The 19,825-nt window shown below is 34.7% G+C and overlaps 1 protein-coding gene across 1 annotated transcript in view; it reads left to right on the forward strand.

The window, feature by feature from the left end:
• LOC128550572 (uncharacterized) overlaps positions 1–19,825 on the forward strand; it is a 100,709-nt gene that overhangs the window by 70,111 nt on the left and 10,773 nt on the right. The window contains exons 14-18 of the mRNA XM_053529828.1: positions 1,065–1,238; positions 2,527–2,621; positions 15,414–15,498; positions 16,648–16,953; positions 18,924–19,226. Of these exons, the coding sequence (XP_053385803.1) occupies positions 1,065–1,238; positions 2,527–2,621; positions 15,414–15,498; positions 16,648–16,953; positions 18,924–19,226 (963 nt within the window). The remainder of the gene's footprint in view (positions 1–1,064; positions 1,239–2,526; positions 2,622–15,413; positions 15,499–16,647; positions 16,954–18,923; positions 19,227–19,825) is intronic.

Genomic DNA, 19,825 nt, shown 5'->3' on the forward strand with positions numbered 1-19,825 from the left:
TTAATTATAAGTAACAGCATAGAAACTTAGGTTACGTTTGAAATCAATATGTCAACATATGTCATGACCAATAGAGTACTAGTAATTGTAAAAAAACGTTAACACTAGGCTTGAATACAGGCAATGCAGACAGTGTGCACTAATTGCAACACAATTGAATCCGATATCATTTAATCTCTTTTATAGTGATACCATCGTCAATTTGAAAATTTTAAAATTGATACTGAGACCAATAACAAATATTCCAATTTAACTCGGAAAATATTATTCATCGTAATATTGTTCGGTTTTCAAGACAATTGCTTCGGTTCAGAAATTTCCTACAATTTGTATTAATTGTAAAAAGATTATATCTAAGATTCTTTATATTTTTAAGTATTTCCATATTTTGCAGACTTTGCAATATCATAGGTATTAGGGATTATTGTACTAAAGTGTTGAAAAACGTTCTTCTTAAGAAAGACAACTATAATGATAAGGTCCCGCATAAGGGAGATGAGGAGCTCGCCTACATACATGTAGACAGTAATTTGATTCTTCAATATATTTATTTTGTGAAAAGATGTTTCTTCATATGCCGATTCAATGCGACTGAAGACATTAATTAGTTCTAAATATTGCATGGGAAAAGTCAATGTATTTTTGTATTAACTAGCAAAGTTTACGCTATAAACAAATCCAGTCTTAGTTATTGACATGGGCGTTTATCAATTAAATCGTCATATGATCTTAATTCTTACCGGATACCAACAATAGCTCATAGATCAGGTCTACAAATGCAGCCAAGGGTTTGATTCGATTAAGTTGTTTTCAAGAGTTGACGAAAAAGTAGCCAGTGTGTTTATAGATACTTATGAAGAAAAATTCTTGAAATGTTATCCAGTTCTAAATAATAACAAAACAAGAAAAGCTTAAAAGGCAAATATTAAGGCATAAATTTGTTTGTTTTTGTGTAACGGTCATAAATTATCATTGATAATTAGGATTGTCAAGATACCTTTTCATGTGTTTAACGTCCGATAAGTTTAACTTTTATCTATCTCATGTTGTTTTATCCACTGAAGATGCTGAAGAAAGGAAGCAACTTTGGGTCTGGGTAGAATGGGATGAAAATGAAGATATCAATGTCTATAGATATCAACATGGTAGTGGAATGAAATCTGATGTGAAAATTGTTCAAGAAGAGCGACTTCCACCTGAAAATGGCCTAATTGCAGTTGGAATGAAAGTTGGTCCAGGTAAAATTACTGCATGATACATGTTTATCATACATAAACTATATCACTGTAATAATAAAACCGGTTATGAAATAAAGGTCAGTATCTATTTAAAATGAAAAGAATTACAAAGCTGTGATACGATTGATAAACAGTTACCCAATGACCAATGGTTTTAGAGAAAATGACGTCTGAAGTTTATTAAACTTAGCATTTGCTGCGGCTGTTGTATGTTTGACGATTCGGAATGATCTTGGTAAAGAGTATCATAAGGAACAAAGACAAATAGCCAAAAAATAAAGCCATGTTTAAACAACGCAGCCTAGCAAAACCTACAGTTCGTCGACGCGTTCACGACTCGCTCAAACTAACAACCAGACAAAGCTTACACACGAGGATAAAATGTTCCAAATCAACAGGAACGTGAAATAAGTTTTCCACGCCAGGTGAATCCCTAACTTAAGCAGTGATCATGATAAAATGGATGATATGTAAAACACAACAATGCTGAGGTTTGTAAATTCATATCAATGGCAAACCTTTAGAAGCAAACACTCATGCACTCAATGCCTTTCTAAAAGACAGAGCAACTTAAGAACTATATATTATACAGTCCTCCACCACCTATTCCGTCAAGCACAATAAAAAAGCAAAGCGTAGCTTTTTAATGTTATACCCCAGACACACATACGGCGCGGATAGCTTCGTCTAGCCACGGATAGAAACGTAGTAATCCATATCGATCCGTACCTTAAAGTAGTAATATGTACCAATCCGTAAGGCTCCGGTACGGATAGATACGTATTACTACGTTTCTATCTGTGGCTAGACGTAGCTATCCGCGCCGTCTGTTTGGCTGGGAGTATTAAAGTGTTAAAGACTGAACGGTTCAGGTCATGACCTCTTTTAATAAGACGTTTTATAACTTTACTGAATTCAATTGAAAAATTGCCATGACCCAAAACTTTGCGAAGGTTATAAACAACATCTCCATAAAATTATATTTTGATATACCTACAGGCAGAAAGGCCTTTAAGTAACAATTGAAATTTCAAATCAATTCTGAATTATGACAGTAACATTTAGCAAAGCATTTACGTTATTCAATATAATGATTAACTTACTGAATAATTTTTTGGTAATGTATTAACCACTTTCATAGAAATCCTCAACATGACTATACGCTCTGGCAAACCAACCGAATGAATTGAGAAATATCCCATAATTACAATTTGTTTCATATGTATCCTAATCAGTGTCAGAATCAATGAGTGCATTGTTGTAGTATAACGTATTGTTTCGATTTAAGGAAAGGATTTTGAAGAAGACAAACCTCAACCATGCCAAGGAGTCGTTATAAGACTTATTGTCTCATCTGATAGTGATGCCAGATCAAAAGCGGAGGTATGTTTCTAAGGGTATTTTGAATACCTACCTAACATACTAGTATCCCAATATTTAAATTAATTTGCAACGAAAAGATTATTATTCCCTTTTTAGCTTACCTGAGCCAAAGTCTGTCCGTCTGTCGTCCGTACACACTTCCCTTTAAACAACATCTCCTCCTAAATCATCAGGCCAATTTTAATGAAACTTCATAGACACAGAGGTATTCCTTGGATGGCCTTTTAAAAAATATTCAAATAATTGAATTCCATGTAGAAAAGATTTTTTTCCAAATCTACAGCTCATAGGGCTTTCATATTTGGTATGTAGCATCATTTTGTGGTATTCTACCAAGGATGTTCAAAATTATACCCCTAGGATCAAATATGGCCCGCCCTCATGGTTTATGTAGGGACACATATTTTTATAGGGAAAACTTTGAAATGTTCTTGTCCAAAACCACAAGACATAGAGCCCAAATAGTTGGCATGTGACATCATCTAATGGTCCTCTATAAAGATTTTTAAATTATGCCCCTGGGATGGGGCGAAAAGAGGCCCCGTCGCGGGGGTCCCAAGTTTTACAAAGACTTATATAGGAAAAAAACTTAAAGGATCTTCTTGTCTGCAACCAAAAGACCTAGGATTTTGATATTTGAAATGTAGCATTGCCTTGTGGTTCTGTTCAAATTGTGCCCCTGGAATGAAATGAGGCCCCGCCCGTGGGGGGGGGGAGAGTTTTACTTAGACATATATACAAAAAAATCTAAAAATCTTCTTGTCTGAAACCACACGTAATAGGGCGTCGGTCTACGAGTCGCGAGTTCTATTCTCGGGCGGGGCGTATGTTCTCCGTGACTATTTGATAAACTACATTGTGTCTGAAATCATTAGTCCTCCACCTCTGATTCATGTGGGGAAGTTGGCAGTAACTTGCGGAGAACAGGTTTGTTCTGGTACAGAATCCAGGAACACTGGTTAAGTTAACTGCCCGCCGTTTCATGACTGAAATACTGTTGAAAAACGGCGTTAAACCCAAAACAAACAAACAAAACAAAACAGGACATAGGCCTTTGATGTTTGGTATGTAGAATTGCCTTGTGGTTGTCTACCAGGATTGTTCAAATTATGTCCATATGACGAAAAGAGGCCCTGCCTTGAAGGTCCGAAGTTTTACATAGACATATACAGAAAATGTTTTTAAAAGAACTTGTGTGAAACTGCCAGGCCTTGGCTTTTGATTTTGGGTATGTTGCATTGCCCAGTCGTTCTTTACCAAGACTGTTCAAAGTACGTCTCTGTTGTGAAAAAGGCCCTGTCCTGGGGTCCCAAGTTTTACATAGACTTAATAGAAAAGAAAACTTTTAAAAATCTTCTTGACTGAAAGTTCAAGGTCTAAGCTTTTGATTAGCATTGCCTAGCGGCTCTCTAACAAGATTGTTCAAATTGGAGCGAAAAGAGGCCCCTTCCTAGTCTATTCCCAAGGGTCACATAGTTTTTATATGAGTTATATAGGAAAAGAAAGTACAAGGTACAAGGACTGAAAAAAAGATTAAAATATCATTTCCAGAAAAAGAGTTATTTAAGCTGAAAAAAATGATCCCGGATGAAATATTTGGAAAAAATAGAGACAACTCCGCAAAGACTTTATGATAGGCTTAGACGACTCTTGACCTAGAACCTCATGCAAACTACCCACTTTTATCCCCTAATCATGAAAAAAGCATGCATACTTGTCACATGGATTAGCAACCTGAATACAATATTATGTAAAGATCAATTTCCCTGGGGAAAGTAGAACATTTTTTGTGACATTTGTCAAGAAACAGACGATTTCTTTTAAGTCAAAACCCACAGAATTTCACAAAGAGAAATATATTGAAAAGGCTACTGCTGGAAAAAAGAGAACAATCTCAACACCCATACATATGTACATATGTATTAAAGTATGGGAAAATATCTAGAAATATGAGAAAATCGAAGAAATCAATTTCGCGCCTGTTAGATGCATAACTGTGTAATCATACATGACATTTATCATAGATAAATTATTTTTCCTTTGTACTGATATAACATGAGCAGGATTTGGATTAAGAAACGGTGTTCACTCAACAGTTTCACTAGATTAACGGATTGTTTCCCTTGAGTAAAGAAGGCTTAGGGTAAGTTTCTATATAATTGAGTTATTACCCCAAGTAATTAGGAGTCCCTTGACTGTAACCTGGACCTACTTTCTTCTTTCTTTTAAATACAGTCTTGAAATTTGGATGACATATACAGTTTTATACACCGATTTTAAAACTGACATCCAGTGGCAATAAATGTGACCTACTGACATGCTTTATTGTTTTTTAAGATACAGTCTTGAAAACTTGATGACATGTACAGTTTTGCACACCGATCTTAAAACTGATTTTCAGTGACCTTGCATTTGACCTACTGATCTATTTATTTGTTTTTCAAGATAAAGGCTTGAAAATTTGAAACATTTACAGTTTTGCACACCGATCTCAAAACAGACTTTCAGTCACCATCAATGTGACCTACTGACCTAATTTTGTGTTTACTAAGCTACAGCAAAAGAATGTGGACCATCTGTAATATTCTTTTACAAATTAAAAGTAATCTTGCATAATGTTTACCTTGATCCACTCTCCTAATATTCTTGTTAATAAAGTTTTAGTTAAGACTTTTTCAAACAAATAAACTCTACTAAGGTGAACGATATGGGCCATTATGGCTCTCTTGTTAAACTGGTATGTTTTCATTGTAGGTATTTGTGAAATTGTAAACATTTTCGAACAAATATTGCATTCAAATAACTAAACAAAGCTTAAATCACTTTGGATCACTTTTGTTATTATTAACTTAACTGAGTACGTAGTCCTCAGTGGTGAGCTTTTGTGGTCAATGACTGTCCGGCGTTCGGCGTTCATCGTTAGTCAACACCTCCCAGCCTAAACCACCAGATCAGTTTTGATGAAACTTCACAGGAATGTTTCTTGCATGAATCTAATTGAAAATTAGCCAAAGAAATGCATTCTATACAGAACTCTAGTTTCCATGGCAACCGAAACGCAAAATTTAAAAATATTCAAGTCCAAAACTACAGTAACTAGAGCTATGATATTTGGTATGTTGCATCAACTTATGGTCCCCTATTAAGTTTATTCAAATTATTCCCCTTGGGTTGAATATGGCCCCGCCCTGGTGGTCACATGATTTTCATAGATTTATATAGGGAAAATCTTTGAAATATTCCTGTCCAACACCACTGAACCTAGGGCTTTAATATTAAGTATGTAACATCATCCAGTGGTCCTCTATCCTGGATCAAATATGGCCCTTCCTCGGGGGTCACATGGTTTATATTGACTTATACAGGGAAAGGCTTTGACTAGCTTCTGATAAAGAAACACGGGATAGGGCTTTGGTATTCGGTATGTGATACACGGGTGGTAAACGCGCAATCCGATTCCCACTGGGAATACGCTAAAAATGGGCTGCGCGACTTCCGGTGCTGGTGTTGCGCATCAATGTATACAAAATTGAGGTAGGTGGGTTTTTGTTTTTGTAAATAATGACATATTTACGAATGTTTTCGAAAAAAGCAAAATGCTATTCGACACAACAATGAATAAAGATCATATGTGTGAAATACCAACTTATTAATTTAAGAATCAGCTCTGTTATCACGAAAACTCAACTGGGTCGAACTGTCAAAAAAAGCATGAAATCATGAAACATTCCAATTTTCTAACTCTTGTGCCTTCTTTCTGGAAATGTGACGCTTCTTATGATCGAACACGTGTAAAACAGTCATGATTATGATGTATACGAGCAACTCCATTCCCAGTGCGCAAAACCTATTCCCGATTATTTTTTGTCAATTATGTCCCCGTAAGCAGGATTTGAAGCAAATAATTGTGATATTCGTTACTTTATAACAGTTGAGTTATCATAAAAAGCATCAAATGTCCTCAGATTAGGCATATGAGGTCAAAAACGTCCATTTTTGTTGATTTCATACTTTTTTCACGCTTCTTGTCGCTTGAGATTTTGTGATAACAGAGCCGAGTCATAACTTACAAACCAGATATTTTACACATATGATGTATTATTATATTTGTGTCGAACAGCATTTTGCTTTTTTCGAAAAAATTCATTCTTGTCTCATACTTAGCAAAATCATAACTTCACATACCTCAATTTCGCCTTTTGTAAGCGCAACACCAGTACCGGGCGTTGCGCAACCCATTTTAAGCGTATTCCCAGCGGGAATTGGATTGCGCGTTTACCATCCGTGTGATATCATCTAATAGCCCTCTACCAAGATTGTTCAAATTATGTCTCTGTGATGCAAAGAGGCCTCGCGGGGGTCTCGTGTTTTACATAGACATGTATAAAAAACAATATTAAAAATGTTCTTGCCTTGAACCACAAGACATAGGCCTCTGATATTTGGAATGTAGCATTGCCTGATGGTCCTCTACAATGATTGTAATTTATTTTCCTGGGGTTTAAAAGATGCCCCCGTCCCGGGGGTCCCAATTTTATATAGACTTATATAGCAAGAAAACATTTAAACTATTGTTGTCTGAAACCACAAGGCCTAGGCCTCTGATATTTGGTATGTAGCATTGCCTTATGGTCCTCTGCCAAAATTGTTCAAACTAAAAACCGGGGTGAAAAGAGGCCCCAACCCGGGGGTTCTGTATAGGTAAAAATACTTCAAAAATTATCTGATTATATTTCCTAGATTTTTTAATTATACTTACCTTATTACCCCAAGTAATTGTGGTCACTTCGCTGTGACCTTGACTTACACACCTACTTTCTTGCTTTTTAAGGCACAGTCTTAAAATTTGGATGAAATGTACAGTTTTGCACATCGATCTTTAAACTGACTTTCAGTGACATAGAATGTGGCCTAATGGCTTACATTTTTGCTTTTAGCTCACCTGAGCCAAATGCTCTTGGTGAGCTGTTGTGACCGCTCAATGTCCATCGTCCGTAGTCCGTCGTCAGTCGTGCGTCCGTCAACATTTTCTAAAAAATCTTCTTCTTGAAAACCACTGGGCAAAATAACACCAAACTTCACAGGGATGATCCTTAGATGGTCTCCTTTCAAAGTTTTTCAAAGCTTTTATTTCCATGTAGAACTCTGGTTGCCATGGCAACCGAAAAGAGAGACTTAAAAATCATCTTGTCCAAAACCGCAAGGCACAGAGCCTTGATATTAAGCATGTGGCATCATCTTATGGTCCTGTATGAATATTGTTCAAATTGTGCCCCTGGAGTGGAAAGAGGCCCCGCCCCGGCGGTCACAAGTTTTACATAGACTTATATAGTAAATAAAATTAACATCTTCTTGTCTAAAACCGGATGACCTAGGCCTTTGATATTTTGTATGCAGCATTGCCTTGTGGTTCTCTAAAAATTGTTCAAATTATGCCCCTGGGTGAAAATAGGCCCTGCCCCAGGGGGTCTTGTGTTTTAAATAGATTTATATAGAAAAAAAACTTTAAAAATCTTCTTGTCTGAAACTGCAAGGCCTAGGCTTTTGCTATTAAGTATGTCACCTTTCCTAGTGTTTCTCTACCAACATTGTTCAAATTATGCTCCTGGGTAAAAAAAGGCCCTGCCCCAGGTGGTCTTGTGTTTTAAACAGACTAATATAGAAAAAAAACTTTAAAAATCTTCTTGTCCTAGTGTTTCTCTACCAAAATTGTTCAAATTATGTCCCTAGGGTTAAAAGAGGCCCTTCCCTGGGGACACCTTATTTAACATAGACTTATATAGAAAAAAAAGATCTTCTTATCTGAAAGTTCAAGGCTTAGGCATTTGATATGTAACATTGTCTGGTGGATCTCTAACAAGTTTTTTTTTAAATTATGTCCCTTGGCTGAAAAGAGGCCCGGCCCCGCGATTCACTTGTTATACTTATGAGTTACATAAGAAAAATGCTTTAAAAATTATCAGGTCATATAAACTATACTGTTAATTTATAATTACCTGATGACCCAAGCGATTAGGGATAACTTGACTGTGACCTTGACTAACTGACCTACTTTCTTGTTTTTAAAGATACAGCCTTGAAATTTGGTTACAGTTTTGCACACCAATCTTAAAACTGTCTTTCAGTGACCATGAATATGACATACTGACCTGCTTTCTAATATTTTAGCATCAGTTTATCGTTTGAAACTTGTGGCTCATATTACTCAGGTGAGCGATTCTGGGTCATCATGACATTTTTTGTTTAATAAACAGACTTGAAATTGGGATAAATGTACAGTACAGCAAACCAATCTTAAACCTGACTTTCAGTGCCCATGAATGTGACCTACTTAGCTACTTTATTGTTTTTAAGTTACAGTCTTGAAATTTGGATGACATGTACAGTTTTGCAGACTGATCAGTTTTACTGAATTTCATTGACCACGAATATGACCTACTGACCTACTTTCTTGTTTTTAGCTCACCTGAGCAATGCTCATGTGAGTTTTTCTGATCGCTCGATGTCCGGCGTCCGTCGTCTGTCGTCTCTCGTCCGTCAACATTTAGCTTGTGTATGCGATAGAGGCTGTATTTTTCAACTGATATTCATGAAATTTAGTCAGAATGATAACCTTGATGAAATCTAGGCCGAGTTTGAAAATGGGTCATCTGTGGTCAAAAACTAGGTCACTAGGTTAAATCAAAGAAAATCCTTTTGTATGCGATAGAGGCTGTATTTTTCAATTGATCTTCATGAATATTGGTCAGAATGATAACCTTGATGAAATCTAGGCGAGTTTGAAAATGGGTCGTCTGGGGTCAAAAACTAGGTCAATAGGTCTAATCAAGGAAAAACCTTGTGTATGTGATACAGGCTGTATTTTTCAATTGATCTTCATGAATGTTTGTCAGAATGATTATCTTGATGAAATCTAGACCGAGTTCGAAAATGGGCCATCTGGGGTTAAAAACTAGGTCACTAGGTCAAATAAAAAAACCTTGTGTATGCGATTGAGACTGTATTTTTCAATTGATCTTCATGAATATTGGTCAGAATGATTATCTTGATGAAATCTAGGCCGAGTTCGAAAATGGGTCTTCTGGGTTCAAAAACTAGGTCACTAAGTCAAATCAGGTTAAAACCTTGTGTATGCGATAGAAGCTGTATTTTTCAATTGAACTTCATGAATATTGGTCAGAATGATTACCTTGATGAAATCTAGGCCGAGTTCCAAATTGGATCATCTGGGGTTAAAAACTAGGTCATTAGGTCAAAATCAAAAGCCTTGTGAATGCGATAGAGGCTGTATTTTTCAATTGATTTTCATGAAATATTGTCAGAATGATTACCTTGATGAAATCTAGGCCGAGTTCTAAATTGGATTATCTGGGATCAAAAACTAGGTCACTAGTTTAAATCAAGAAAAAAAACCTTGTGTATGAGATAGAGGCTGTATTTTTCAATTGATCTTCATGAATTTTTTTTTTTTTTTGATTTAACGTCGCACCGACACATGATAGGTCATATGGCGACTTTCCAGCTTTTAAATGGTGGAGGAAGACCCCAGGTGCTTCATGAAATTTGGTCAAAATGATTGCCTTGATAAAATCTAGGTCAAGTTTGAATATGGGCCATCTTGGTTAAAAAACTAGGACACTAGGTCAAATCAAAGAAAAACCTTTTTTAAGTGATAGAGGTTGTATTTTTCAATTGATCTTCATAAAATTATGTCAGGGTGATTGCCTTGATGAAATCTAATTCGAGTTTGAATAGGGGTCATCTGGGGTCAAAAAGTAGGTCATAGGTCAAATCAAAGGAAAATCTTGTGTATGCAATATAGACTGTATTTTTCAATTGATCTTCATGGAATTTGGTCAGGATGAATGCCTTAATAAAATCTAGGTCAAGTTCGAATATGGGTCATCTAGGTCACTAGGTCATATCTAAGAAAATACTTGTTTAAACTCAAGAGACCACATTTTTGGTCCAATCTTAATTCAAATTGGCCAGAATATTTGTTTCCATGAAATCACTAGGTCAAACATGTTTACACTGTTGTGGTGTGTTTCTCAGGTGAGCGACATAGGGCCATCTTGGCCCTCTTGTTTAGATACAATCTTGAAATTTTGATGACATGTACATTTTTGCATACCGATTTCAAAACTTTTAGTAACCATAAAAGTGAACTATTGACTTACTTTCTTAATGTTTTAGCATCAGTTTAACCTTTGAAACATCCAGCTCATATTACTTAGGTGAGCTATCCAGTGTCATCATGAACCTCTTGTAGTTGCTTAAGATCACAGAGCCAATAAAATTACCTGTGTTTAAAACTGCTCCGTGGTAGCCAGTTCTAGGGTTGTACGGTTTCAGTAGTTATATGAACGCCAGAAGCACTCTGTGTATACTAGGCACTAGACTGATAATAAAGATATTGTCACAAAATTTCATTTTTTTATTTTTCTTTGATTTTATGAAAAGTACGCAATGCGAGTTTATTTTTAGAGAGTTTTCTCAAAGATCTGTTTGCTATATTATCATTCAAGTGTCATCCGAAAAGCTGCGAGAGAGTTGATTGGCACTTATGGCTACTATATTACCACTAGATAATTTGGAACATCATTCCAGTGGTCAAGAGTTATGTAGGTGGCCATTGATATGTTAAGTTGTCGGATTCAAATGATTATGCTTTATACGTCCATCGGAAGGTGGTCGTTTTACGGGAACGCCCCTGGTGGGTCCAAGGCTGCGCGGCACCCATGGACATTGTCCGGAGCATATCTTCTTCATATACCGAGAGATATTGAAGTAACTTGGCATAAATGTTTACCATTATGAGACGGAGTGCCATGCGCAAGAACCAAGACCCTAGGTCTAATGCCAAGGTCACACTTACAGGTCAAATGTGAAATTCAAGAATGACTGTCCGGAGCTTTTCTTCTTTGTGCATGGAGGAATTTTGATTTAATTTAGAACAATTGTTCACCATCATGAGACGGAATGTCATGCGCAAGAACCAGGTCCCTAGGTCTAAGGTCTAAGCCACACGTATAGATCAAAGGTCGATACTTTGTCCGAAGCATTTCATCTTCATGCATGGAGGACTTTGTATGTAACTTGGCACAAATGTTCACCATTATGAGGCGGAGTGTCACGCATGTTATACCCATGTTTTAGGTTTATTTTGACCTATTTGTACCTGGTTAGGATTTTTTATGTGGAAAATGTTTTAAGATTAACTTCCCTTTGTTGTTACTATACATAACTTACATGTATATTGTAAGTTTTTTTTTACAATTGACCGAAGGGAAAAAACAAGAACACTTTTCTGTGGTACAACTAAAATGTTACTTTCAAATTATATGTGTATTTTAAAGTATTCCTACCTTGTAAGGAATTTGTTGTAGACTTAAAAGAAAACAATAATATATATTTCTTGTGTACTTACTTTCCTTTGTTACTACTATTAATAGCTTATTCATGAATCTTTTTTAACTTGGTTGTTATAATTGGATATGCCATTGTTTGAGATGGATTACTTTCTCCCAAACTGAAACAGAAAATGTTTAAAAAAATTACTGTAACATTTACAAGACATGCATATATTGTGACTTTCTGCACTCTTGTTCAATCAAGAACTCATCTAGATATTTGTATATTGTTACACGGAATGAGAGATATTTTTTTTATAAAATAGATCTAACTCAAAATTTTAAAAATAAGTCTGAGTTTGTAAGATGATGGCATCTTCGCTGAAAGGTTAACAATGGATAAACTTTTCCAAATCAGTGATACATGGGATGTATAAGACTGGAATTGTGATGTTTGTAAGAAATATATAAAAGTCATTTAGTCTTTTAAACATGTTTCCTACATTTAATGAATGAAACTGATTTTGATTAACCCTTAAGTTAATCTGGTTACCTGCACAATAGAATAATCATTGTCTTAAAACTAAATTCTCTTCTTAATCAAAATTAAAAGCTACACCATTGCATCTTCTCACGACAGCCGAAATTAGACATAAATTTAGATCAAACAATCAACATTCTTATTTCTTACTTGGTTGATGATGCAAATGAAAACAATTGAAGAAAAAGGATCGTATATTCTTTATGTTTCAATTTACATTGATATACTAACTCAAATGCCAAGTAAGGTTTACTACCTTGCAAATAAAATGTTTTAAACAGTGGACTTTATCTTTTTATTTCATCATAATTTGTAGTTTTACATTTGCATATGACAGATGTTAGGATGTTCTAATTTTCTGAAACTAAAAGCAAGTATTAAATAGCGTGCAGCTTCTAAACTATTTTCAAATTCTTGGTTGAGCAACAGAGATAGGCAAAGGAAGATTACAAGATTATAAACAACTTTCAGTTCTTATGAATTCGGTGATTTCTGTTAATTGAGCGTTGTTCGTGCTTAATATATGCGTTAATCTTGCGGTCATTTTGCGTTTTATGCGCCCCACACACCGATCGCGAAAACACCGAGCAGCAGCGGTGGATGCCTTTCGTCAACGGATAACTTTATGACACAATTTTTTCTATTCATTTGGCGTCCGTTAACTCTATACGGTGTAGTGTGACTGATACAATAGGTCAGACAGGGAAACAATTAATAACTAAAATAACAATTTATTCTCGGCAAATGCAAATTAGAGACCCAGTCATAAGATAACTACCTATCAGTAGTCATATAGACAATACGAATTGCTGTAAAAAAAAGAACAAAAGTTTACAAACTTCACAAAATGAAAACGAACAGTTTATCAGCTAGATTAACAAAAGAAAAATACTTCTTTGACTGTTTTAACTGATTTTAAACCTGCGGAATAATTCACTTGACATGAATAGATAAATAAGCCATATCGTCATTTACTCCCCTGTTTGACGTCAAAATTACGTCCCTTGTTACATTGACGTCAGATAATCGGATAACGTTCTTTTATTGTTTATACACTTTTACACACTGATGAGCCATTCACGGCGAAACTAGTTTGTGACTATTTCATTAAATTAATATTTAGGAAAACTTTTATTGTGGCTAAATACTACTACAGTCATTATTTCCACAAGCCACTCCCCTTCTTCCCCACTTCCCAGTCGTCCCGATGATGGCTATATAACAGTGCATTAATAACGTGTAAGATCCATGCAATATTGAAAATAAATTCTAACACGACCAGCAAATAACCTATATACACATAGAAAAAAGTCGATTATTTTCCGATAACCTATGCTCGTGCAAAGTATGACATCATCTTCTATGTATAAAAATTTCCAGGTGCGTAGCACGATATGTAGTTCGCCTCGTAAAAAGTAGTTAGCATTTTTTCTAACACTGCTGATATTAGTTAGTCATTTTAGAATTTAAATAACAAGTTCCCAAGTGTGACTTATCGTAGAATATCCCGAGTTTTTCGTTATTATGCGCAACGTGTGTTTCGTTCTTATGCGAAACAATATAACACACAGGCCTACGGCCTTCCTGATATAGTCTTACTCATAAGAAGTTAAAACACGGATTATTCTATAATAAACCGCGCTTGGGAACTTATTAAACACCTAAATATTTTTAAATGTGTACGGTCATGACAGTCCCCTAAACAACAATTTGTGTACACGATGGGAAGTGTTAATCAAAATACAAGGACCACGGCTTCTAAATAGTTAATAACACAACAATAGTTAAGGTATAGGTCCATGTTTCGGAGAAAAAAGTTCGAACGTCATCAAATCATAGAAAGAAGGCATTGCTTTACATGAAAATATAACAGCATATAAAACATTTATATTATTGTACAAAACCATTGTCAATTAATTCATATATGCATTGAATTCCGGAAAGGGACTACATTAAGGGGCCACACTTCTGGACAGTTCAGTGCCTTTAAAAACTTACCATTTTTAAAAAGGTGTTACATGTCTTCGTTTTGATGCATTTGTAACATCGTGCGAGTGTTTAAACTTTACATAACTAGGTAAAACATCGTTTTGACAATTGTTTACATTTATTTCGTTACAAATGGCATTCTTATTTAAATGGGGGCAACTCAATTAGAATATTTTAAGTATCCAACTCCGTGGGACTGAACAGTAAAACATGTATTGGACAGATAAGTTTTGTGTCAAGATGCTGTTCATTCGCTAAAAAAAAATCTGTTGTTTTGTGATATACTGCTAAACCTTAAATACAGCAAGTCACCCATAATGTGCCGTTGATTGATCATCATAACAATTTCATAATATTGCAATGCACAAAAAAACGTATTCGACTTCTTCTGTGACAATGAAATGAATACTGTGGGACTTGATATGACAGTCTTTTTGGACTGATGATATGGATGTTGCCAGGTTAGTTACTAGACTGTATAATGCATTCAGAGTTTTAATCATGAATTTTTATACATTACTTGCACATAATCAATTAATAAAAACACAACATATTTTTATTGTGTTTATTTTTTAAATATACTATTTTGTATTTAGAATAAATATTTTGACAACATAGTATCTTATAATATGTCTTAAACACATAATAGACGATTATAGAATAAAAAAAAATGGCATACACGTGGTTATATTAAACAATTGACCTTGCTATTTATTGAACCTGAATTAAAGAACTCCCTGTCATATGTGACCTTTTATGGATGGTCCCGTTGAAAGTCACATATGACAAGTTTGACTGTATTTTTTTTAATAAAAAGAGATAATTTCTGTCATTGTAGCAAACTGCCTTTCTTGAATGCAACACATTTTTTTTCACTTCTGATATTACTATCACAGTTAAAATTGATAGGTGATGTGGACTGATGGAACAAGGGGTCAATACTATTTCGGAGAAGGAGGGACAAAAGTAGAAATTGAACCAAGAACCGTTTTTGGTAAGAACAATGTTATCTCTTCATGAGTGTATCAAACTCAAAACGTTCGAACCCATGCGCTTTTGTGATGAATTATTTACATTTATTATGAAAAAGTATGTGCCTAAAGTTACTTTCATATGTGATTAATACTGCTATTCATATTTTACTTTAGATTCAGTTGATACAGATATGTTTCTCCTATGTCAGCTGGTTATTGCTCAAACGCTTTACATATGATACACTATTTGTATATGAGGTCCATTCTAAAACAACTAAAATTGCGCACTATTTTATATATTTGACATATATGAAACTCTTGATTTACGTGAATGATACATGAATGACTTCAATGTGATATCCGGTTTGTATCAGGTGAAGTCGTATATATTAAGCAAAGTACAAGTAGCATCGAAAGCGAGCAAACATTTGAAATTATAGCGTATACGTTATACGTTTGTCTTACGACGTACCTGCAAGGCAAATACTCAGTAAACTGCATATTTCACATGGGAGGATACAGTATCACAGAAATCCGCAGTAACGTCAAAGAACACTTCTGCTGTAGAAACGTCTGATGGTTGAAGACTACGCGGCTTATAAAGGTGGACTTGTTCAAACATCAACATAGTCCAGAAGTTTTAAATTACACTGATACATTTACCAAGTGTGTTATATATATTCTACAGGAATAATCGGTAGTTAAATTAAGAATTACAATTGCACAGCTTTGCTAAGAATCGCCTGTAAATTTGCTAATGCCCTCAAGATTATCATAATTGTTTATTTGAATCTGGTCATCAGTAAAGGATTTTTTCTTTCTTCTCAACTGAACACTTAAGTATTTTTGTCCAAGACTAAGTAGTCACACGGCATAAGAAAAATGTTCTTTCATCGTACTTGTAAGTTAAATCTGCAGGGCATGAACTTTTGCACTTTCTTTATCAAAAGAAAGTACATATTAAGTATTAAGAGTAAAGCACGGGTACAAAAATGTATTGCAAGAAAACGATCGTTGTATATGTACGTCACATCTAGGCGTTTGTAATAAGGCCTATACATAACGTATGCTAAATGGATTTGTTTTTAAACATTACTGTTTGATAAAAAAACATACATGTATGTAAGGTTATAATTGAAATGCTTGACATTTTAAAGCATCTTTTGTAGGCAAACCGGACAAACCACGGAATCTAGAGATTGTAAGTGTATCAGACAAGGCTGTTCGTTTGAAATGGGAAAAACCTGCGAATTCTGGTGGTTGTAGCATACTGAAATACTCCGTTTTTAGAAAAACAGACAATGAAAACAGCGACTGGTTACAAACTGTTGATGTTGATGGAAGTCAGACATCAGCAACAGTTTCTGTCTTGCTTCCGAAAGAAAACTACAAATTTGCTGTTAGGGCAGAAAATAAAGAGGGATTTGGAATGTTGACAGAAACTAAAGAACCTTTCACGCTGGAGCTGAAAGTCAGTATGTATATGTAATATGGTACTTTATTAAAGCATCAGTCGTTTGAAAATCGTTTAGTAGACTGAGTATGAAATATAAAGTCTCATAACTATTTACAATCTTAGTTTCTAATATATCATACGTGAAAGCAACAGAATAAACAATATAACTTTACTCCTATTGCTCTTTCCTCTTGAAAGGCACTGTATACATGTGTTCATTGTTCTTTTTTCTTGTTTTAAATATAGTTTGTCACGAGCTATTTTATGGTTTACATCTCAAGACTTCTGATACCATTACAACTCGTGTGTAAACGATTCACTTAACGGATTTAAGATGTATTTTGGATAGATGTTTATTGTTTAAACATCGATAGATACTACTACAGTAGTCGCATAATGGTTCCATATATATTAATTCTATTTGAACAAATATCAAAGCATAAAATGCTTATAACACCAATCCTTATCTGAAAGTAAGCAAAAAGGTTATATGTGCTTGCGGTGTGCATTCTTGTAAACCTACATCATTCTCTAAATACAGTTTAAAAGCTGAAATATTGAATACATCAGTGTCGAAGCCTGTGAATTGAAATATATATCACATGATCCATTTTCATGGTAACATTTATTCTGTTCAATTATCAGTTATTCTGTATATTTTACCAAGATAACGACTTTTTACCGTAACAAGTATATTAATAAAAAGTGTTTATGAAATAGGGAACTGAGGTATATAAATGAAATGTAAATATGTCAGTGAGTATTTACTTTGCAAGTACTTACCAGTATCCTCCTCATTTTCCTAATACAATAAGTCACCTATTTCATTTCCTTATATTCTACATGGCATACTAATAACCTTGCCTAAGCGTTTAACCATTTCGTTTTAATTCACGAAAGATATTTCAGTAAATGAAGGACGGTTTAAGATACCTAAAAGATAATAAGTAAATAAAGTATATAACGTAATTAAGGAATACATATTAATTCCTCATTGCTTAAGACTGACCTACAAATACATCTGAGATCAGACAATATGACAAATTTTCATTCTAGAGATTTGTACATTATGATTATAGATAAGCGATTTTATGTATATTTATTGGTAAATGTTGAATTATGTATATAACATAAATGATCTCTTATAACTCTGCTAGAGTGGCGGTAATGCATATACATGTAATTTATGGTGGTTTTCTTTTAATATATTGTGCATACTTATGTCATGCCGATGAGATCTAAATAAATAAATAAATAAATAAATAAAATACGTTCAGTTGGTCATAGATGTCGTAACTTTTCAATATCTGTTTCTGCTCCGACACGTAATCCAATGGCGAGGCAGTGTTTTTTAGGACGTGTGATATAACAAAAAGTCTGGATGCTTACAGTCAGTCAAGTCTTATTCAAGTTCTGAAGTTGTTAGAAACACGCTGAGTACAGATCAGTGCTATTAATCCACGAACATTTCGTAAATGAATCACGTTAAACAATATTTTTAAACGGTGATTACTGACAAAAGGAGTCTTTACTTTTAGCACTTAGCAATTGTGGCGTTTTGCTGTGTATTAAGACTTTTTGCAAGCAATATGATAGATTTAGCCGAGACTTTTTCATATCGTTTACCCTGAAATTTATGCGCGTAAACTTTAATGTGCGTCAATGCGATATGAAAAAGTATTGTCACAAGCGCAAAAAAGCAGGATAGCGCTGTTACACATGTGATATGAAATTGCGGTTTATATCACATGCGCAGAATAGAAAATAACGATTTTGCTCATAACGTATAATATCACTGAAGAATATGATATATTATTCAAGTAAAACTTCTGAGCATTTATGTGAGGTATGATAAAAACTAATATTTATGATAAAACATTACACAGTTCATAATTACATCTGATGTCAATAAACTTATAATTTGTTAAAGAGGAAGGTTTATGTTACACTCAGTTATTTTAAACGTACGTTTTGTATTATGTTCGATAGATAGACCACAGCCTCCAGCCGGTCCAGTACGCTTCTCTAAAATTACAAAAAGCAGTTGCACCATGTCTTGGAAGGAACGTCAAGCGTTTCAGGAGAGCACGGTTGCACCTGTCAGCCGCTACATCCTTGAATATCGTCCAGCGAATGATCGATGGAATTCTATCGATGTTGGACTTGCCACTACATATAAGATATGTAACCTGAAGAAATCCACACGGTATGAAGTTCAAGTTAAGGCTGTGAATGAAAGCGGGGAGTCTGAACCTCTTGAGATGCACACGTTCTATACAATGACCCTGTTAGGTAAGAACATTCATTTTCCGAACTTGCAATAAAGTTTTAAAGTTAACTCTAGCAATTTCTTTTAACACTTCAGAAAAGATAAATGAAATGAATATGAGTCTCATCAGTGTCTCGTCGTTTTTTTTTTTTTTTTTTGTTGTTTTTTTTTTGTTGGGGGGGGGTGTTGGTGGGGGGGGGGGGGGTTCTTTTTAACTTGTTATTTGACTGACTGATTGTCTGACTGATTGTCTGACTGATTAATTCAATTAAAACTAGAGCTTAATCAATACAGAATTAGTCAAATAAGGTAATATCGCAAGGAGTAGTACTTTTGGGAAGAAACGATACTCAGTTATGCGACAAAGAGAAGGAACTCCTCTGAATCATACTTTGAGTATATTTTATGATAAATGTTCAAATATTCAAACAGTAGATTAAGGCAAACAATGTTATAGGTCCAAAAATGTCATACTTTGATTTGTGGACATTCTTCTATCAGAGACTTCTTAATGGAAATGCTCAATTCTGTGCTGAAGCTTACAAAATATGAATAGTAAATCAGCTTTTCATCTTTATAAAAAGGTATAAAAACTGGAGCGAATTATTATTTTTTTTTGTTA

Source organism: Mercenaria mercenaria, chromosome 18 (genome assembly GCF_021730395.1).
Source record: "Mercenaria mercenaria strain notata chromosome 18, MADL_Memer_1, whole genome shotgun sequence".
Taxonomy (NCBI): Eukaryota; Metazoa; Mollusca; class Bivalvia; order Venerida; family Veneridae; genus Mercenaria; species Mercenaria mercenaria.